The sequence below is a fragment of the Lontra canadensis genome, unplaced genomic scaffold, assembly GCF_010015895.1.
Source record: "Lontra canadensis isolate GAN:19392208 unplaced genomic scaffold, GSC_riverotter_1.0 scaffold3, whole genome shotgun sequence".
Taxonomy (NCBI): domain Eukaryota; kingdom Metazoa; phylum Chordata; class Mammalia; order Carnivora; family Mustelidae; genus Lontra; species Lontra canadensis.
In genome coordinates, this window is record NW_022630997.1 from 24372416 (window position 1) to 24395795 (window position 23380).

A 23380-nucleotide genomic window follows, 5' to 3' on the forward strand; every position below is an offset into this window, starting at 1 on the left:
TTTAAGCAGTATTGCCCTGGCTAAATTTAAGTTGGTACTTCCAGTCTTTTTGACAAGCCTGCCTTTTAAAAATACAGGTTGGAGAGAAAAAAATCATAGGCCTAAAAAAATTAACCTGAAAATGGGAAAATATCAATGGAAAATTTTGATATTTATCCAACGTTCAATTGCCTGATTGTTGGTTGCTCTAGGTTAAATACACATTCCTATTGTCTCTTGTCCCTCCCTTCCATCGCTCCCCAGTGACACTGACAAGTCCAGGATGGTTTGCCTTGAGTCTCTCGGTGGTTTTCAGGTCTTGTTCTCCTTCCACTCCTCACCTCTTCCCACCCCCATCCTAGGAAGGGCTATAGGTAGACTCACCATGCCATCATGTGGCTAAAGTTTATGTATTCTTCAGAGTCAGTACCAGGAAAGGGGTAGTTTGTCTGGTTCTCTACTTACTACCACCTGAAAGTACAACAGCATGTCGCCACCCTTCAAGATTCAAGTAATGTAAACAGAAGGTCTTCTGAATCTCAATACAGGAATAGCCCTCATGTATTTCCCTGCCGGCATCAGGACCTCTCTAAAATGCATCTCTTTGCTCTGAGAGGAAAAGAGTGCCAGGCTTGAGGATTATAGTTTATAAACATGAGTGTTCTGACCCCAGCTTAGACTCTAACCCCAAGAGGCTTAGATACCTAATCTGAAGACCGCCTCAGTGATCAAGCTTTGGGACCCTCTACTTCCAACTTTAATCATGCCTGGGAAACCCTCAGACTTCCTCTCTCATTAGGGACAGGTGAGCTGTTCTTCCACTTCATGACTTTCTTCTGACAGTTTATCTAACCAGGTCCTGAGGAACAGATCAATCTTGAGAGATCGCTCGGCTGAGTCCCTGGAGCCTACATTTGCTCATCATCTTTGGGTCTTCTGCCTTTCCCATTGCTCTGATAAGTCTTTCCTGTTTTTTTCCTACTAATATTCTGTGATGGATACTGAAATTTCCTTCTCTGCCTCCCCCCCCCCACACCAACTATTATGAGAATGGCTTTTCTGGGAGGAAAACAAAACAATAAAAAACTTTTGAGGTATGGGACACCTGGGTGGCTCAGTGGGTTAAAGCCTCTGCCTTCGGCTTGGGTCATGATCCTGGGGTCCTGGGATTGAGCCCCGCATCGGGCTCTCTGCTCGGCGGGGAGCCTGCTTCCCCCCCCCACCGCCCCCACTGCCTGCCTCTCTGCCTACTTGTGATCTCTGCCTGCCAAATAAATAAATAAAAATCTTTTTAAAAAATACTTTTGAGGTAAATACTTAGTGATATATGGCATACACTTAGAGAACATTCTAAATTTTTCTAAGAGCACTTATTTCAGACATTCTGTATAAACATTCTGGCAGTTCATATGTATTAGAAACCACATCCTGATTTATGATTTAGGAAATAGGAATATTGTAACCATATCCTTTTTTCTTTTTCTTTTTTTTTTTTTTAAAGATTTTATTTATTTATTTGTCAGAGAGGGATCACAAGTAGACAGAGAGGCAGGCAGAGAGAGAGAGAGAGAGAGGGAAGCAGGCTCCCTGCTGAGCAGAGAGCCCGATGCGGGACTCGATCCCGGGAACCTGAGATCATGACCTGAGCTGAAGGCAGCGGCTTAACCCACTGAGCCACCCAGGCGCCCCACCATATCCTTTTTTCTGTTCTGTGAAGTGGTAGCAGGCAGCAGTCATACCAGGTTTCCCAGTAGTAGAAGTTCTTCTTTCACCAAGTCCAAGTTCAGTATAAGTTGTCCCAGATAAACTCCAGATTTGGCACACTGACCTGATGGACTGGATTTCCTTTAGGGTTAAAGATTTTTTTTTTAAGATTTTATTTATTTATTTGACAGAGAGAGAGATCACAAGTAAGCAGAGCAGCTCGCCGAGAGAGAGGGAGAAGCAGACTCCCTAGTGAACAGAGAGCCCGATGCGGGGCTCGATCCCAGGACCCTGAGATCATGACCTGGGCCGAAGGCAGAGGCTTAACCCACTGAGCCACCCAGGCACCCCATGGTTAAGGATTTTTCTAATGCTAGTACATACTTGTGTTCTTTCTCCCCCGGAAAAGCTAATGCTCACCCACAACTGATGTCAAACTTTGCCATGTCCTTGTCAGGTTGAGTAACATTAGCATAAAGCCAAAGTAAGACTGGGACGAGTTGGTGCTTTTGGAGCAGAAACCAGGCCAAATTAATATTAAGCAAAGATTTATGAGTAGCAAGAAAAGAACCCCCCGGGCAAAACTCAACATTTGAGCACCCGTCTCTGCTGAGCCATGTGTTCAGAGCTCTCATGTATGTTTAATCGTCCTGATAACCTTGTGAGGTAGACTTTTCACTTTAGTGATAAGGAAGCAGAGTTCCAAGGGGCTGATTGGCCAAGGCCACAATAAGTAAAAATGCCCAGATTTAAACTCCGATTTCCAGACTTCAAGTGTGGATGTTCTTTGCACAGAGCAAAGCTTCTTCATCAAGCTGAGATCTGAAATGTTGTCTCAGTAACATTATTAACAGTCAACTTGGTACCAGTCTGATTTAATCAAGTTCAACACTCTCTCTCTCTGACGTAGTTGGTTGTTCATACAACTTATTTGAAAGGATTCTTAACTTCCCAACATTTGACGCAGAGTGGAAGCTTATGAGCACATTTCCTCCACTTAAGATGTCTGAACTTCCCTGTGAACCAGTGCAGCAATTGTGGAAAACCTAGACAGTCCAGCTTGTAGCTGAATTGTGCTTTCTTTCCGAAGTCCAGACCTCTTCATCCACCTGAGGTGCCTTATACCTCTTTCCCGTCTGCTTTGTTCTTATCTCCAAAGGGAAGAAAATGTGGTTTCTAGATTTATAGTTTAGAATCTGGAAACATGAATGTGTTGATATTTCCTTGGAGACTTCTCATTCCTGCTATACCCCATTTGGTTCTCATAGTGTCTCAGACTTCGACACTGCCTGTGGCTGGCTTTGAAATATAATTAAACGATAGGAACAGGATCCCGGTGTAGGGTAGGATATAAGCGTCATCATGATTTTCTCTCTAGTGAGCTAAGGTCCCTTTCAGTTCCCTGTGAAGATTCAGAAGCAAATCCGAGGAACCGTAATTGGGGTTTAGATTCAATTTCAGAGGTATAGTCCCCACAACCCAGAGGAATTTATAGATTTCTAGATGCTACACACAACTGCAGTGTTCTTGTTTCCCTCTCCAGCTGTGGCACAGTAAAGCTCATCCCAAGGGCCAGTATGTAGGTTAGAGTCCTAGTAGTGTTGCTGTTACCTTTCATGAGAAGACTGGAGTTGTCTCAAGAGCACAGAGCATCTCATCCAGAGTATAAAATGCCACTGGATATGGCTACCAGACCTGCTCATTCCCACCCCTGTGGTGACCAGAAAACTGTCCCGATAGGAAGGAAAAAATAAAAAGTGGTCTGAAAACTCCTGGCCTCCACATGGACTCTGGCTATGCCTGCTGTCACTTCCATCTGTCTGAATCCCAGCCTCCACCCGTATGCCCTGCTCCTGGGACAGCTATGCTGTCCCTCCTTCTATAGAGGATAGTTTAGAATAAGGATTCACTATCAGAGGCTTGGTAGGCAATTTGACTATATTTTCTGAATAAGACATGTCCTTGATCAAAGGCTCACATTTCATGAGGAGGGTTGAGATCACAAGGCTTAGATAAATCCATGAAGGTTTTAGTTGATTTTTGCCAGATCCTTACTGCCTTTCTTCTGTTTTGCTCGCCTCCTCCCAGATAGTCAAAGTGGGTAGCCCTACTCATGGCTTAGCTTCACCCACATCAGCGGAAGGGAATCCTTATGGGCATCTACTGTAGTAAGTGGTGATATTCACTTTAAAGAATCCTTTAAAACCTAGTCTCTAAAACTAGTTGTACATTTTGACATCTAAAGGTGAATTTTTATGTTCCATATACAAAAGTGTCCCAGATTAGAAATTTTTAGGACTTAAGGAAGGCTTGTTCTGTGTTTCTGTAAGTCACCTATGTTGTGGATGAATTAAATTAGTCTCTCTCTCTCTCTCTTGTTAAGGCTGTTTTTACCAAGCATGGCTACTTTTCTCAATAATTAGAAACTCTGTTTAGTACTTAAATAACACCACTCTGGTGTTAGAGCCCAGCTTGAGGTTAGCCTGCAGAAAGTGTGCTTTTAGTGAAGATTTGCTGATTGAGTAAAGGACCAAAGATAAACAGCAGTTGTTTGACTGTTATTTACTTTTCTTCAAGGGTGATCATAGTGTTAGACCCTCTGTAGTTAAAACATGGATTAGGGTAGAAAGAGAGATGGGAAATCTTCATACTCTTTCCCAAAACAACTCTCCAGTCACCTTGGTTTCTTCTAGCTTCCCAACAAATTGCTCTTCACACGACTGAGATTTCATTAGCTCAAATGTCTGCAGACTTCTTGGTGGCCAAGAAAATGACGGTATATAAGATTATGTGGAAATGATTTATTTATAATTAGCTTAAGTGAGTGAGGGTTTGCTTCCTATCGAAAGTACTTAACTGCCAGCAACATCAATCATGACCTCATCTTTGGCATGTGAAGATGATTTTCTAGCAGCTAGATTCATGAGGTAATAGAATGTTTGTGCTCTGGAGGGCACCTTCTCTGACAGCCCAGGATCCCTAAAATTCCTTTGGAGACCACCATGCTGTAGAAGAACCTGTGGTTATAGTAACTCTCCTTAGCTGGAGCTTCAAGCTTACAGGTGGTAAACGTTCTTTCTAAATCAGATGCATTCCTGAGTCCTTTCTAAGGGTGGAAGACAAGTGCCAGTTAGCCCCTTGCCAGCATTCTTCTCCTGGCTCTTCACCAGTCTGATGGAGTGAGTGTTTACTCTCTTATGCCATTCCATGAGAAACTTGGTCTTTGGAAAATTGGGGTTTAATTTCCAGTTCCTGAGGTTGCTTATTTTAATAAGCCCATTGACCAATAACGGAGATTCATTAATGACTGAATTTAATTATTTCTACTTTCAATGTCTTGATCTCTGTTACTGGAATACTATTAGCCATGTGAGGAAGTCCTCAAGCCATCAGAGGTTGTTGGGCTAAAGTATGAGGACCCACTGAACTCTGATACCAGGGTATGTACATGATTCTTATTGCATAATTTGAATGAATGTGATTCCTAGATCCTGCCCTAAGTATGCAATCAGAGTCCACTTGGGCTCTAATGAGCAATGCTCTTTGGTTGATATGATTTGGAAATTCTGATCATAATGGGATAATTGGGATGGCTTTCTGCTGTTCTGTCTTCAGTAATACCTATTCTAGGGCCTAGTTATTGCTAACTTATAATTTTCTGAAAATTCCAGAACCTGTTGGTTGCAGATCAATCTTCTTAAAAACAGACACTTAGAAAATAATCACCAATATTAGGCAGTCTGGTATGGAGAGAAATTTTGAAGAAGTTAAGTAGAAAGACATCCTTTCTGTTAGCAACAAAGCTTTTCTTACCAGCTCAGCAGCTTCATACTACAGAAACCAGTAATGCTTGGCTTTCCTTCTGTTCATAGAAATCTGGTTGGCGGCGGGGGGGGGGGTACCTGGGTGACACAGTGGGTTAAAGGCTTTGCCTTCGGCTCAGGTCATGATCTCAGGATCCTGGGATCAAGCCCCACATCGGGCTCTCTGCTCAGCAGGGAGCCTGCTTCCTCTTCTCTCTCTCTCTCTCTCTGCCTACCTCTCTGTCTACTTGTGATCTCTGTCAAGTAAATGAATAAAATCTTAAAAAAAAAAAAGAAAGAAAAGAAATCTGATGGGGTTATTTTACCCTTCAGCCCTTCAACTCTGCATCTGCTACAAAGTCCCTCCCCTACCCCACAAGCTTGGGCTGCTTTCCTTCTCCCCAAATACTGATTCCCATGGAGGTCTGTTGTGTGATGTGATGGTCTTTGCACACTGGCTACAACCAAGATCATCATCCGCCTACCCTGTCCTCTCCTTTCTAAATACCACATGTAGGTGTTTGAGGGATGTGGGTTCTTAGATCATTCCCCAGGGCTAAGGCTAAGTCTTCTGGACTTAAGTCATATGAGTAACCTGAAAGAAATGGTCATACGTGGAGGAAGTGACATCCAGTATCAAGTAAACAATTACCTTCAGGCAGTTTGGATCCAGGTAAGTAATTGCTACTTGTCTCTCCTTGACACCGTTGGTGAGGATAATTCTAGGATATCAGACCTTTGGAATGGTCCAATTTCCAAATGCCTTCTGTATAGGTGTTTTGTAAATATACCAATATAAAGGTTTATTTAGAAAAAATGTGGCAAGGAGTTTAGACCAGACCTCTGGATTTTTAGCAGAGTACAGGATGGGTGTCTCTTTACTGCCTTCATACTTCCTGGTACATACATTGTTTTAAGTGCTCAATAAATGTTCATTGCTACTATTATCATTACTATAATCATTATTATAATTATTTAGAATTCAGTGTGAGAGGCTAGTGTGGAGATTTCTCAGTTGGAATAGAATATACTAAAAAATAAGTTTTTTTTTTCATTGTAGAGATTTATCTTAAGGTTATAAATATATTGCCTCCAGTTAAAGTGAGCAATTAATTCTTTCTATAGCTTAATCTTAATATAACAGTATGACTTTAATAATTGCTTTCAGTCTTAGAGGTCAGTAAATAGGGCTGTTTATAATTGTTAGTGCATTGTTTGAAATGCTTTGTCTACCCAGGGCCCACTCCAGTGAACTAAACAGAAATTAGAACAGGAGGATTGCCGATAGATCATTCCTTTTATACTGTTGCTGAAGTTCTGATTATGTAAATTTGTGTATTATGTAAATTTTTAATTTTTTTTCATTTTATTTTTAAATATGAGGCGCTCCCTTCCTTGAGTTGTAAGATGGATGCAGACACCCCTCATGATACCTAACATGGGTTTTCCTTTTCTTAATTATACTGCATGATCTTTAAATAGTTCTTCCTTCTCCTGGACAAAAGTACCTTCTAAACATTTATACCAAATTGTGTTTATTTTCTTGCAGTTGAACTGGCAATGATCATGGACCGTCTGTATGGTGGTGTCTGCTATGCCGGCATCGACACGGACCCGGAGCTGAAGTACCCCAAAGGTGCTGGCCGCGTGGCGTTCTCCAATCAGCAGAGCTACATCGCAGCCATCAGCGCGCGCTTTGTGCAGCTCCAACACAATGACATTGACAAACGGGTAAGCGACCGCTCGGGGCATAACTGCTGTGGGAGAAGAAACGAAGTTTATTTTCTGGGCCCCTGGGGAGAAAAGCACTTCGTGATCATAAGTGAGCAGCTTACCTTACATGGTATCAGTCCATGAGTCCCTTTAGGCTGCCTGAAAAAGAGAGTACCCACGATTTGCCAGGCGTTAACGAACCTTCTGCCTCACCCATCCCCAGGGTGATGTTACACTTATGAAAATAACCGTGCAGAATTTAGCATACCCAACTGGTGCTGTTTAAAGGGTGATGCCAACAGTGCATTAACAAAGGTTGCCAGCTGGTGACCTGTTTGACCCATGTGGTGATCTTAAAATAAGTTCGCTTTGGACTTACACGAAATGTTAATGTTCAGGGAGTATACATAAAACTTTGAAATTCTGATCTCTCTTAAAATTGCAAGATCACACATTGGAGCCAGATAACTGCTGTCTCTTTCAGTCCCCTCCAATTCCCTGTAGTCCTCCAGGTCCCGTAATCCTGTTCATAACACATACGCATATGCCTTACCTGCCCCCCTCCTTCATGGTCTTACCTGCCGGGCCACTAGAGGTATCCTGATTTGCTCCCTCTGATCTAAACAGGGGACACGGCAGACTGCAGGGAGCTGGTGTGCTCAGTTGGTTTTGTGAACAGACATAGGTCTCAATACCTGAAACCCCACCTCTGCCACTCTTTGGAAGTTTGGGGAAATAGAAGGTGGTAGGAGGAAATAATCTGAGACCTGTGTTAATGGATTAATAGAACAAGTAGGAGAACAGATCAGGTATTGAACACCACCCTTTGCAATTGTACAGTGGCTGTTAACACTTCCAGCAAAGGATGTTCTTGGGGCATATGTTGGACTAGAATAAATAAAGTAGGAAATATGTTATTGTGGGTTTTTGGGTTTTTTTAAGATTTATTTAAGAGACAGAGTGAGAGAGAGAGTCTTAAGCAGGCTCTGTGCTGAGCGCAAAGCCTGACACAGGGCTCGGTCTTGGGACCCTGAGATCACAATCTCAGCCAAAACCAAGAGTGGGATGCTTAACCAGCCAGGCACCCCAAATATGTTCTATTATGATGTTTAATCTCTACTCTCTATGGTCGACTTTAACTAATTTTGGGTAGCTGACTCAAGCTTCTTAGAAGGTGAAAGTTTCAGTTGGTAGATTTTTAGATATTCAGCAAGTTATATTTTTATTAAGACATATATCTGATCAAATTTCAAAAGCCAGTGCCTAAAATAAACAGTTGCTACATTACTGGGCTCTTTAAAAATAAGTAGTGGTGGTTTGTTTGTTTGTTAATCAAAATGAACAACAATTCTCTTTCAGAATTTTGAAACACTCTTTGAATTAATGGAGAGGTGTAATAAAGATTCAGCTCCATTCCTAGTTTTCAAGCACCCACAGCGTCCTGACCTTCCCCTTTCGTAGCAGTAAACCACCCCCCCACCACAGACTGTAAACTCCACAGAGACAGGCACGGTGTCTGTCTCATTCTCTGCTTCATTCCCAGTGCTTGCTTACCCAGTGCTTGATGTATAGCTGGAGTAGTAGGTGCTCGATTAACCCTTGTTGAACTGGCAAATGGTTATACTTCGAGGATTTTCTTTACTGCTGCTGATGCTGGTGGACTTTCTTGTGCTTGCACTTTTGTGAGTCTAAGACACCAGATTTTTAGACACCAAACATTTAGATGGCTATGGCACTCACCACTGGTCATGGCAAGTCATAACCTTAACCTGTAGAGCCTTGGATTCTCTTCTGTGTGCCTTCTTTGTTCCTCTGCAGCCAGAACTAGTGACTGGATGGGGTCGTACTAGGGACTATAGAGAAAGCTCCATTTCCTCATGCTTCTGTCTTCCCTTTGCCCACAGGCTAACAACCTCCTGGCTTATTCCTTAATGGAGGGAAGTACACTTGCCCCCAGGGAATATGGCAATCTTTGAGCACCTTTTAAAATCACAGTAAATTCAGATGCTATTTGTTTTGTTGCCCACCCCTGCTCCTTCCCCTGCTATACTCAGGCCCTTAGTATTTCTTCCCACAAGACTTGGACCTAGGTAAAATAGAGAGACATAGTGAGCACGATCATAGGCCATGCTTATGAAAATGTATTTGGAACATCAGACTTCTGAGGACTCAAGAAAGCCATTGACTATTTCTGCCTACTGCATTTGGGTTAACTGTACCTTCCCTCTTGTAGAGTAGCCCTTGATAAACATTTAGAGTAGCGCAGCCAGTTGTAGTAGAAAAAGTATGGAGTTTCGAGCTAGAATAGATTTCAGTATTTTTAAATCTCTACTGCACTAGTCACTGGTGACCCCAAGTAAGTTAATTAATGCCAGGAGCCTCAGGTCCTCATCAGTAACTCCCTCTGGGGGATGGTCTGAAGAATAAATGAGATTTGAGCATTGAACAGGCAGAGCTGTATGACCTTTGGATAGATGTTTAGTACCTAGCACTTGATGGTTAACAGTATTCATTTTGCTACAAACGCAATTAATACTGATGTTGTTAATATTATGTAGCTTGAATTTTATCAATTGCTCACTGAAGATGTAGTGAACAGACAACCTGGTTAGTGCAAAGAGCACGGGGTCACATAGCTGGGTCTACATCTGGTCCTGTCCCCTGTGGGGTGTGTGACTTTGGGTAGGTCACTTAAATGCTGAGCTTCAGTGTATAATGAAGGCAGTAGTAATAGCCCAGTGGGAAACCCGGAAGAGGAAGCAATATATACAACATAACACACTGTACTTATGTATAGTGGGACTGTTGCCACGTCACAAGAAGGCCACCTCCATCCACATGGTGTCTAGAAGGGACCTGTCCATTCTGCAGTGCCCAGAGTTGAGAATCGTCTAAGGGAGAGAATTAGAAATCATTCAAAGTGGCACAGCCCCTCCTGTCCTCTGCCTCCCATGCTCTTTGTTTGCCCTGCCTAATATGGAGACCATTTTCTTCAGTATGAGAGATACAAGCCAGCTTCCATCCTGACGTAGGCTCCCCTTTCACTGTTCCTCTGTGAACATTACCCTCCCTTTCCCCAAATTGTTACTCTGTCCTCTTGCTTTTTTCTTAATTTGAATGTAGCCAACAATGCTTGATTTTTTTGACTCTGGCATTTTGAGCCTCTGTTAACTGCACCCTTCTTAGATCCTTTTTAAAGTTCATCCCCAATTTTGTTTTTATTTCTCTTTCTCCTAAAATGTAAGTTTGAGCTTTCCAGAGAGCCCCCATTATATAGAAGCACATCAGTATTTCCATAGGTAATGCTCTATCTCTTGGGTGCTCTGTTCTTGATTGTCAACAGAGAATTTCTCATTAGGCACAACCTTCTTTCCTGAATAACCCCTCTAAGTTTTTAGCAGTAGTCTCATAGCTAAGGTTTTGGAACTTGCTGTCCTAAAACTCAGGAGCAGATACCTTTCTATGCCCATAATCCCTTTCCCTTACTATTGCAAATTCCAAGATGCTACAGTTCTATTCTCTTTCTTATGTTAGCCTACAGTTGCCTTTAAACCAAGACCTTTACTATTTTAAACAGCATCAACCTTTCTTACCTTTCCGGTCAGAGGAACTTCCTTTGTTGTCTGCATCATTATGAATACAGATATAGTGGAATCAGTGAACCAAAACTAGACAGACACTACAGATAGCATTTTATGGGCCACTTGCTTGCTCTTAGCCCTTTAGCTCTTTCATTTTTGCTCCATATGGAGAGTGGGAGAGGGTCCCTGGCACAGCAGCAACGCCAGAAACCCTGGAAGTTCTGGGACTGTTTGCAGGCTGTGCTCTCAGGTTGCAGCTTTCCTAGGTGAACTGTGGGAGGTGCATGAAGAAGAATTTGGTGCATCTCCTTCACCTCTTTTGTATCCAACCAGCTTTTCTCAAAAAAGACCTCTCTTTTGAGAATTCAGATGTTTCTGTACTTATTATGTTGTTGTTCTTGCTGCTCTTCGGCTAAGTTTTTAGATGGAGTGGTCTAACAGAGAAAATACAACCTTTGTAGGTTTGATTTTGTCTCACCGTCTCAGAGACTTTTTGGCTTTATGAATATAAAGCTTCTGACCCGCACTCTACGTGTAATTAGAGTCCCCCAAGACTATGTGACTTGTTGGAGTCATCAGATAAATCCACACATCAAACTTCTTGCCGCGGTCTGACTAGCAACAGCAGGACTCCCAGGGGTGGAACAGGCTTCTGATGGTACTTCCTTACAGAACTGCCAGGATCTTGACTCCGCCGCATGTGCCCAGAGGTCTGAATGGGACTGCTTGGCTCACGGGGGGTGCTCAGTAAGTGTGCAGAATAGATCAGGATGATGTATGGGAGAACAAGGACCAGAAGCGACCACAGAAGGCTCTCGGGGATACTGGAGTGAGTCACTCTCATCTCTCACCTGCATATCTAGAGGAGGCTCCCCACTGGTCTCCCCAGTTCAGCTTAGCCAATCTCTAGTACATTCTTTACATAAAACCGGAGTGACCTTTTAAAATCATAATGTCCTCCTTTAAACCTTTCGGTTATCTTCCACTGCCATTAGGATAAAGGTCAGAATCCTTAATTAATACCGCCTCCATGCCCCTTCACTACACTACACACGTCTTTTGCCTTAACTCTCTCTTCTTCATCTTGAGCCAATCGTAACTGGCCTTTTTTTCTCTTTTTCAGGGTCATTATATATACTGTTTCTTCTGGCTGCCTAATACCTACTTTTCCTTTGGGTCTCAGTTTAATTATAGTATTTTTAGGAATCCTTTCTTCATAGAGCTTTCATCTCCATCATAAATCATTGTCATAATACCATCTACCATTCCTTTATGGCTTTAAATACCTCTGTAATGAAATATTGCTTCATTTAATGTCCATCTACTCTGTTAGACTATACAATCTATGAGAGCAATGACTATCTTTCATGTTAGCTGCTGTATACTTAATACTTGACATGTAGTGGACACAGTAATTATTTGTTTTCAGATGAATAAATGAGTGAGTTATTGAATGAGTGTTCACTGAGAGGTAGCCCAGATGGAACCCCTTAGATAGCAACCTTTGGCCGATCCAGCTGCCCACCAAAGGGCACTTTGCACAACTTTGCACAGCTTTCCTTTTCTACTTCATTAAGAACACTCACTTGTGTGGGGCCCCTGGGTGGCTCCCTGATGTGGGCTCAGGTCATGACCTCAGGGTCATGGGAATGGGCTCCACATGGGGCTCCACGCTCAGTGGGGGCATCTGCTTGAGATCCCCTTCTTCTGCCTGTCTCCCTGCTCGCTCACTCACTCGCACACATGTGCACACTCTCTCTCACTCTCTCAAGTAAGTAAATCTTTAAAAAAAAAACAACTGATGTAATAAAGAAATTTAAAGTATTTTTGACATTGAAGCTGGATTTACTAACCTTAGACGGGAAGTGGTCCAACCTCCTTTATTTTGCAGCAAATGAAAATCTAGCAGAGCTTTGGAGACTCTGAAGAAACCTGTCCATTAAGGGCAGAGTTGCCTCTGCTCACAGGACTCCTTCCCAGAACCTTGGGCTCACCCAGGGACTAATGTCTCTTTAGCCCACTTCTTCCATGAAGTCCTTTTTCCACAGACCTTAGATTCAGAACGTCTTGAGTTAGATTATAGGTCCTTTTGTGGGTTTTATACACATTTCAGTAGTTCACATAACTTTCCAGGTGAACATATTCTTCACAGAGCAGAGCACATCTGGGATTTGTTATCAGGAGTTTCTGATATGTCTATAGGTCATTTTTAACATTAGCAAAATGAACTGGAAAATTTTCTGTGCCCTTTTGCAGTTGTTTTGCTTTTGATTTTCACTTTTACGTTGTCTTCATATGACACCTTTTACAAGTAAGTGTGAACCAGTGCAACGCCGCTGGATTATAGCATTTGATTGAAAAGTTTGGCATTTTAAGTTGCTATAATGACCCTTGTTATGGAACATTATTTTATAAATGACACAAGGGGTGGGGAAAATAAAAAAAAATAAAAATGTTTTAAATGATGCAAATACAATTTATGCCTGTTTTTACTTCCAAGGAAACATTATTAGCATCTTGAAATAAATACTTTAAAGGTTACACTATGCATATGTTATGGTTAATATTCACCAGTTATTAGCCAATTGGTAATTTGTCCCTGTGTTGATGATATTAAGGTTGTGTGATGCCCAGCACAGCAGTTCTTGGTGTCTTTCTCGTTAGCTATTGTATACTTAATACTTGACACATAGTGGACACACATTAATTATTTGTATTTAGATGAATAAATGAGTGAGTTTCCCCATTAATCTTCTGCCTTGGCACACATGAGCATGTGATTCACTTTCCTGGTTAACAGGTTCCCTAGAACACTAAAGAGTGGGGCATTTCTGGGGTATGGCCGTCAGTATCTTAGAAGGGGTACACTCCAGGCCCAGTCCTGTCCTTACCATGCGGAGAACATGGCGATAGGGAAAAAGTGTTCTGTTCGAGACCTGAGTCAACACTCCTAGCTCTTCTCCCAGTAATGTGACTTTGGACAATTTACCACTTTTTAGAGGCTTGATTTTATTGATTTTATTTTCCAATAGTAGTAAGAAGACCAGGCTGTCTTACAGTTTGTGGTGCTGATGAACAATGACAGGTGGAGAAGCGCTTCGGAAAGTTATTTGGCTGTGCTGATGTTGATTTGCTTTACTGCTGAGCCTGGCTGATTTAAAGTGTGCAGTTACCTAATCATGTATTCAAGGCTAATTGTTGACTCTCTCTCTCTCCTTTTTTTTTTTTTTCCTTTTAAAGCACCTACTTAGTTCCACTAAGGAACTTTTTTTTTTTAAGATTTTATTTATTTATTTGACAGAGATCACAAGTAGGCAGAGAGGCAGGCAGAGAGAGAGAAGGAGAAGCAGGCTCCCTTCTGAGCAGAGAGCCCTATGCAGGGCTTGATCCCAGGACCCTGAGATCATGACTTGAGCTGAAGGCAGAGGCTTAACCCACTGAGCCACCCAGGTGCCCCCCACCAAGGATCTTTAATACAAAGACCATGGAATAGTTGAAGTTCACACACACACATACACACACACACACACAAACACACACACACAGTTAACACAGCTGCTGATCTGCCAACATGCTGGTTGGATATTAGTCAAGACACACATAGAGACAAGTTCCTTTTATGGAGGTAAACACCTAAATGCATTTTCCAGGCAAAGGATTGAAGAAAGAAAAAGTCCTGTCCAGAAAGAAGTATTTTTAGCACTGTCTTTTCTCTAATAATGAAAAGATTTTGAACCTAAAGTTGAATAGGTTAGGATTAAATTTTGCTTATAATCCATGAACAGCATTTCTGTGAAAAACTGGAACAGTTTAAAGTATTTAAGTATAATAAGGGCAAAAGAGGGCACCTGTACTCATTCTGTCTGTTTTAATGGTATTTTTAGAAGTGATGCCAAATGAACACTTAGGACGTGAAAGCTCTGCTAAAATCAGAGCTTTCAAATATAAATTTCTTTATAACTCAAGGCTAGATCACTCATATATGAAAGATTTTTGTAGTGTGAAAAATGAGATCATTAGAAAAGAGGTAATCTTTTTACATGGCCGTTTTCTACCCTTTTGTCTACCTGTGTGGCCCAGAGAATATTTATAAGGATAGAATCAGCTGAATCTCCTTTAGTCTAACAAAAGCATATTTGATTGATAGGAACAATTTCTTTTAAAAATCTGAGGGGCGGGTGCCTGGGTGGCTCAGTCCATTAAGCGTCTACCTTTGGCTCAGGTCATGATCCCAGGGTTCTGGGATGGAGCCCTGCATGGGGCTCCTTGCTCAGCAGAGATCCTGCTTCTCCCTCTCCCTTTGCCTGCTGCTCTGCCTACTTGTGCTCTCTCTCTTTCTCTATCAGAAAAATAAATAAAATCTTTTTTAAAATAAACAAATAAATAACATAAAAATAAAAATCTGAGGGGCTGGGGGCGCCTGGGTGGCTCAGTGGGTTAAGCCGCTGCCTTCGGCTCAGGTCATGATCTCAGGGTCCTGGGATCGAGTCCCGCATCGGGCTCTCTGCTCATCAGGGAGCCTGCTTCCCTCTCTCTCTCTGCCTGCCTCTCTGTCTACTTGTGATCTCTGTCTGTCAAATAAATAAATAAATAAATAAATAAAATCTGAGGGGCTCCCACCACACACAGCTATTGTTTAGCACAACTTTGCCATGTTGTCTCCTAGAAATTTTTTTTTAAGATTTATTAATTTATTGTAGAGAGAGAGCAATGGTGAGAGGCAGAGGGAGAAAAAGAGGGAGAGAATCTCAAGCTGACTCCACACTGAGCATGGAGCCCAGTGTGGGGCTCTGTCCCATGACCCTGAGATCATGACCTGAGCTGAAATCAAGAGTCGCCCACTTGACCAGCTGAGCCACCTGGTGTCCCTTCCTCGAAATTTGTAAGTTTTTAACTTGAAATGCATCATGCAACAGACATTTGTTAAAGTCTGCCAACTCAGCTCACGGAGACCTTTTTACTACTAGAAAGGATAATAGGCTAGAATAAGCCAATCTGGAGTTTAGTCCTCACTAAACCACTTAGTGTATAACTTGAAGGAAGGATAGGGGTATGTGTGTGTGTGTGTTAATGAAAGCAATTTTAAAAACTTAAAAGCGCTCTGTCAGAATACAGTGATATTGAGAATACTTGATTTATATGAAACCTTGACTAATATTTGAACTCTCTGGAAGATATTCATTAGACGATCTAATTAGAATTTCACATGATAGGGGTGCCTGGGTGGTTCAGTGGGTTGAGCCTCTGCCTTTGGCTTGGGTCATGATCTCAGGGTCCTGGGATCGAGCCCCACATCAGGCTCTCTGCTCAGCGGGGAGCCTGCTTCCCCCTCTCTTTCTGCCTGCCTCTCTGCCTACTTGTGATCTCTCTCTCTTTGTCAAATAAATAAATAAAATATTTTTTTAAAAAAAGAATTTCACATGATAAAAGGGGTTAAATATGTCAGGCAAGACAGGGGTAACATTGGTTGGTTATCTCAGTTTTTGAAACAGGAGAAGGAGCTCTCAGTAGGCAGGTCAGGCCTGCCTCAAAATCTGTCCCTAAAATTAGTTCCCCTAAATCACCATTTCCTAAATGGTTCTCTGTAAAATATAAGCCCCTTTCGATTTTAATATCTATTTTATTTTTTTTAACTTTTTTTTCTAAGTCAAGTGAGTTTGGAAATGCTTTCTTGAAGAATGTTAAATAGGTAAGTTTATTCTAGGACTTCTTAGAATCTTTTATGTACTAATCTTCATTGTGAAAATGCAAGAAGGAAACAATATGCAGTTTTTCACAAATTTTTTGATCATGGAACTTTTCTGAAATTTGTTATCTCTTGGGAATAATGTTTTAGGGAACCCACTTGAGAAAAATACTGTGTTTTCAGCTTCTTCTTCATGCTCAAATTCAGAAATTTAATAGGTATGTAGTGGTGGTTTGGGGTTTTGTTGTTTCAAATTTTTGTTTAAATTCTAGTTAGTTAACATTAGTGTTATATTGGTTTCAGGAGTAGAATTTAGTGATTCATCACTTACATACAAAACCCAGTGCTTATCACAAGTGCTCTCCTTAATCCCCATCACCAATTAAGCCCATCTCCCATCCTCCCTTCCAGCAACTCTCAGTTTGTCCCCTATTGTTTAGAGTCTCTTATGGCTTGTTTCCTTCTCTCCTTTTTTTCTTTTCCCCCTTCCCATATATTTATCTGTTTTGTTTCTTAAATTCCACATATGAGTCAAGTCATATGGTATTTGCCTTTCTCTGACTGACTTAATTTCACTTAGTGTAATACCCTGTAGTTCCATCAACATCACTGCAAATGGCAAGATTTCATTCTTTTTGATGGCTGAATAATACTCCTTTGTGTATATATGCCACATTTTCTTTATCCATTCATCAGTCGATGGACATTTGGGCTCGTTCCATAGTTTGGTGCTGCTATAATCATCGGGGTACATTTACCCCTTTGAATCTGTATTTTTGTATCCCCTGGGCAAATACCTAGTATGTAATTACTGGCTTATGGGTAGTTCTCTTTTTAATAAGTAGTGATTGTTTTTCCTTTCCTTAATCCCCTTTCCCCAAGTGTGTCCTACCCATCATATATTTTCTTTTCTTTTTCTTATTGTGGTGAAAAGGCACGTGAGATCTACCCTCTTAATAGTTTCTAAGTGTACAGTAGAGTATTGTTAACTATAAGCACAATGTTCTACAGCAGATCTCTAAAAGGTTTTCATCTTGCATAACTGAAAGCTGATACCCTTTGAACAGCAGCTCCCTACTTTCCCCTGTCCCCAGCCCTGGCAACCAACATTCGACTTCCTGCTTTCTATGCATTTACTACTTTAGATCTTCATATAAATGGACGTATCCAGTTTTTCCTCTATAAGCATCTTTACTATAGTTATTTTTGCCACAAGCATTTTCACCACATAACTAATTGGCCATAAGGCAATTTTGCCCTAAAAGATAAAAAAAATAATGTTTGGTTTGACAGTTTGGTTTCATCAGCTGGTTGAACGTTGGGTTTCACTTCTCCATTGATGCAGTACTCCCGTTTTTATGTTATATAGATCTTAGCCCTCCTAATGGTCTGCACAGTGACACAGTTTTGAACTCACATTTCCCATAGAACTTTGGGACATTTGTCAGTGGACATGTGACAACATGCCAGGCTTTCACAGAGCAATATGATGCTCACTCACAAATATGCATCCTAATATCTGGAAACTGATAGCCTTTCCTAATGAAGGAAAGAATTTCAGTGGAAAAAAAGAAAAAGCATGATGCCAAATGAGATGAATCAACAAGCAAAAAGAAAAAAAGATTTAATACTCTGAGCAAAAGTCTTTGAAGACAAGTGCTTAGGTATAATCCACAAAATAAAATCAGTTACTTATGCAGTATTGCCCCATATTTACACTACACATTTTGAATGTATTCAAATATTTTGTATTTCATAATAAAGTCATTTTAATTTTGTTACCATGTTCATGTTTCCTTATGTCCTTCTTAATGAGTGTTCCTCTTTAGTGTCTTGTGATTTTATTTTTTACAATGAAATTACCTCATGGCCAATTAGTTACTCAACAAAAATCTTTTTAGCAAAAATCCTTGGGGCGAAGATGCTTATATCGCAACTACCTGGAAACACAAATGGATTCCTGCAGCATTCGTCCTTCTGGGTTTGACTTACTGCACTTTGCGTGATGTCCTGAAGGTTTATCCATGTTGTTATGGGCGTCAGGACCTCCTTCTTTTCTAAGACTGAATGATATCCCACTGTATGTTGATAGAGCCATTTTCTTTTTCTTTTCTTTTTTTTTTTAAGATTTATTTATTTATTTGATAGAGATGACAACTAGGCAGAGAGGCAGGCAAAGAGAGAGGGAGAAGCAGGCTCCCCGCTGAGCAGAGATTCCCGTGCAGGGCTCGATCCCAGGACTCTGAGGTCATGACCTGAGCTGAAGGCAGAGGCTTAACCCACTGAGCCACCCAGGCGCCCCGATAGAGCCCATTTTCTTTATCGTTCATTGGTCTGTGGACACTCAGGTTGCTGCCACATCTTGGCTGTTGTGAATAACGCTACAGTGGACATGGGCCTGATTGCAGTTGTTTTGAATAAATAGCCAGAAGTGGGGTTGCTGGGCATCTATTTTCTGTCTACAGAGAGCTGGGGTGAGGCAGGGGAAGAACAACGGCATGGCCGTGCTGGTGGTGGGACACTGAAGGTGTGCTCAAGAATTCCCTTTTAGCAATTAGAGTCCTTTGTCTTTTGATTACTTGAGATTATCTAGTGTCTCTCTGTAACATACAAGTCTCTATATAAGAAAGGAAATCAGGGGGTGCCTGGGTGGCTCAGGGGGTTAAAGCCTCTGCCTTCAGCTCAGGTCATGATCCCAGCATCCTGGGATCAAGCCCTGCATCCGGCTCTCTGATCAGCAGGGAGCCTGCTTCCCCCCACCTGTCTCTGCCTGCCTCTCTGCCTACTTGTGATCTCTGTCTGATAAATAAATAAAATCTTAAAAAAAAAAAAAAAAAGAAAGGAAATCAGTACTTTTAATATCAATATACCATTGACAAATAACGTTCCCTTGACTGTTTTGTTTTAGCTGAACACAGAGGACCAGAGAGACTGCCTTTTAGTTAGCTAATGTGGGGCTTTCTGATACTTTTATTTAAGGAACATTGTGAAAGCTAAGCTGTAGCGCCTAATATTTGCTTTGAATAGCATACTTCAGAATAACCCATTTTTTATTTAATGAGATGTTATCCATTGCACCTTTCTTTGCAAGCACTTCAAGTACTTCACATATTTAATCTTTTTTTCTCTCTTCCCTAGAAACATGTTGGGCCTGAATTTTAGCTACAGACTATCAAAGGCTTTATATTTTTAGCCTGCTTAGAGATAATATGACCCAGTAACCATATGAACAGAAATGCTGATGATACTACGCTTTGTCCTCAGCCCCAGCTGGAATATATATGATGACTCAATAGCAAGCGATGTGCAGGTTCTGATGGCCTGTTCTCAGCCTAGTTCTGCCGCCAGCCTTAGCCCTGGGCTCCGACAGCCCAGCCTTTCTTCTGCAGCTGCTCTTGGCCCTGCTGGATATGGCTTGAAAACTTCCCAGCTGTAGTCAGAGCTATGTTTGATTGGACCCTTTGAGAGGAAGCAGCACCTAGAAGTGAGTTCAAATGTTGTCTGAACTAATCCTTCCTGGGCTTATTTTGAAGCTCTGGGGATCTCAGAGCCTTTGGCTAGAAATAGTTTTTTAAATGGAGTTGGGTCATCTAAAGAAAGCTGTCCCTCCTTTCTGAAGAGGGCGAACCTTTTTGTCTTGTCTCTCCTTCCTAGTCTTGACCCTTGATCTCTCCTGTCCCGTTATCTCTTTTTATGTCTTTTCTCTTGGAATTGGGATAATTCTTAATATGAAGACTCTTTAGAATGATTAAATATTGCTCTTTCCTGCTTGTATTTGAGCATGGAGGCTGTTTGTGAGACTACTAATGGGAAAAGGCTTGCTCCCATTTTTCTAAGTAGTTATCTCAGTAGGACATTCAAGTTCTTTAACCCCAGAAGTCTGAGAGTACTAGTCAGTTAGCAGTTGGTTGGTGAGTGCTGATTCTCACTTGGAAGAGCTGGTGCACACCTCTCATGGGGTAGGCTAAACTGAGGCCTGCAAGACCGTGACAGCCAGTGAGTGGACAGAGCCAGGGTGCTCTGCCCTTCTGCATTTTGGGAGGGGGGTGACGCCATGGCAGTCATGATTTTCTTACCCTTTGTTCTCCACACGGTACACTCTTCTGCTAGAACGTGGTTTGGAGCTGGTTCAGATCCTCATCCCCTGTCCCATTCCCAAGCAGCGTGGAAGAAAACTAGACTAGGGGTGAATCCATGGATTGCGTGGGCTACTGTCAGCTGGCCCTTCTTGGTTTCACGCAGCAGAGTGCTCACAGATCTCTCCGCACTCCAGAAACATATGGCAAAGGTGTCAACATAAGCACACACAAGCATGCTCTGAACTGTGGGAAAGGCACAAGGACAACTTTAAAACCTTTCTTCCCTCACACTCAAGAATATGAAAAATAGTAAGTCCCATCCTTTGAAAGGTAAAAAGAAAATTCAAACCATTTCCTGTATGTTTTTTTTTTTAATCTACCCCCAGATTGCTTCTAAAATTAAGTAACTGTGAATTTGCTATATCTGGAAGGTTGTGGATAACTTTGTTGCTAAGGAAAAGCCATTTTCGCATCGCTGCTTTAATTGCCTTAGGCATCTGTCATCTGCTTTCTAAACAGCAGGATTCCAGTTCATGGTCCGTTGAAAAACTAAAAATTTATGTCTAAACAATCTTTGTATTGCCTGCTGGTAGAGAGCCTGCTTTAGCAACTGTAAAGACACCATGTTCGGTGGGAATGCTAATGAGGTTGCTGTGGTTTTTAGGCATGGATAGATGTTCTCTGTGACACATGCCAAGGAGATTAGGAGCACATCATGTTTAAAAGCTTTAGTGCACCAAATAAAATGGTTTTTCTGGGAAGCGTGTTGTTGCAGATGATAAGAAATGGCCTACCTGACTTTTGAGCAAGACTCTCCATTTATCCCTATTAAATTATTACCTCCTGGCCTCTTTCTTCAGTTTGTCCACTCTCACTCATTTACCTAAAATCTTTGCTTCTACTCAACTTCCAGTCCCCTGTGAGCATGCCTTACCTGCTTGGGGTGGCTGGATATCTGGCAGACTTGATTCGGTGGTTCCTGTCACCATGGGGCAGGCTGCAGCAGGGCCCATTCTTTAGCTGTCCTTAAGAGGACAGTTAGTACATTATTCAAACTGAGCTTTAACCTTGACTAATGCCCCCCTCCTCTTTTCTACAACCTTTCAGGCCTAAGGAGAGGGAATTCTGGATCTGGGAATGGTTTATGTTCTCCCTAGGTATCTCCCCTCTGCCACCAAGAGCTCTTCGGTCATTACTTTTTTACACTGGGAGGTCATTTTGTTGACTGATATCAAAAAAACTGCAGACAGAAATATTCTCTCTAGCTTGTTAGATGCAAAACAGTGTCAGCATTGAGAATAGTTTAGGTATGGCTTTCTCTTTGTTTATATCATTCTAAATATATCGTTCCCTTTATCCAGCTTACAGCTGCTTATCCACATCAGTCCTCCTTATCCTTAATGGTTATCACAGTTCATCAGTAAGTTCCATGTGTTTGTCAGCAGCCTTGGGCATGGTCATCGCCTTTAGGCGTGTGGGATGAACCCAGGTGTCTCTCTAGGAAGTCTTCATCTCCTGTACCTGCAAATGCCTTTAAAACAGAACGTCCATTCCATGATATGACTGGCTTTGCATAAGACTCTGTACTATTTCAACTTTAAAAATGGAAGTGGAAATCAGTAATATGATCCCCGTAAGTTAGTGTCTCCATGCGTTGTAGTTTATTGGTAACAGAGAAGCCCATTTTTATTTTAATAGCTGCATGTCTGTGTATTGGGAAAAACAGAATTAACCTGGATAGTCAAGTACAACATATCAGGGGTGCCTGGATGGCTCCGTTGGTTAGGCGTCTGACTCTTGATTTTGGCTCAGGTCATGATCTCAGGGTTGTGAGGTCGAGCCCCCTGTTGGGCTCTGTGCTTGGCAGGAAGTCTACTTGAGGATTTCTCTTTCTCTGCCCCTCCACTCCATCTCTCTTTGTCTCTACCTCTCAAATCTTTATAAAAATAAATAAAATGGTTAACTTTTTATGACTTAACCTCAATTAAAAAATTAATCTAAGGGATGCCTGGGTGGCTCAGTCAGTTAAGCATCTGCCTTTGGCTCAGGTCTTGATCCCAGGGTCCTGGGATTGAGCACCACACTGGGCTCCCTGCTCAACGGGGAGTCTGCTTCTCCCTCCCCCTCCCCCTGTTCCTGCTCACACTCTGTCTCTCTCTCAAATAAATAAATAAAATCTTTTTTAAAAATTAATTTAATCTCTTAAAAGAGGAAAGAAAAACCCATATAACCGCAATACCTTTTTTTTTTTTAAAGATTTTATTTATTTGACAGAAATCACAAGTAGGCAGAGAGGCAGGCAGAGAGAGAAAGGACGGGAAGCAGGCTCCCCACTGAGCAGAGAGCCAGATACGGGGCTCGATCCCAGGACCCTGAGATCACGACCTGAGCCAAAGGCAGAGGCTTTAACCCACTGAGCCACCCAGGCGCCCCAACCGCAATACCTTTTTTATACCTGAACAAAAGTAACCTTTTTAAAAATTATATTACCAGAGTGTGTCCTTTGTGCTAGACTTGAATTTCATTACATGCTCTTTTGATATTTGTATGTATGATACATGGCTATTGTCTTTCTCCTCCAGCAGCTTTCTTTCGCTGAATGTGAATTCTGATTGTTCAGACCAGTTACCTCTCTGATCTAGGCTTACTGAGGCTCTGATCTGGTTGCTGGAGTCCCCTGAGTGTAGGCTCTGCCTGGTGGCAGAATCAAAGTGGTCTTCAGTGGCCTGGGGGTGGGAAAGCTGTTCCCTGAAGGCCTTGCGTCTGCCAGCGGTCCTCCAACTTCAGGGCAGAAGGGGGTCATCCCGCCATTTTGACTTTCTTGGCTTCAGATGC

The 23380-nt window shown here is 41.9% G+C and overlaps 1 protein-coding gene across 8 annotated transcripts in view; it reads left to right on the forward strand.

The window, feature by feature from the left end:
* Positions 1–23380, forward strand: part of CPEB3 (cytoplasmic polyadenylation element binding protein 3) — a 189384-nt gene that overhangs the window by 156350 nt on the left and 9654 nt on the right. For all 8 annotated transcript variants that reach the window (XM_032836415.1, XM_032836452.1, XM_032836463.1 and 5 more), the window contains one exon: positions 7036–7217. In XM_032836415.1, coding sequence (XP_032692306.1) covers positions 7036–7217 — 182 coding nt within the window. The remainder of the gene's footprint in view (positions 1–7035; positions 7218–23380) is intronic.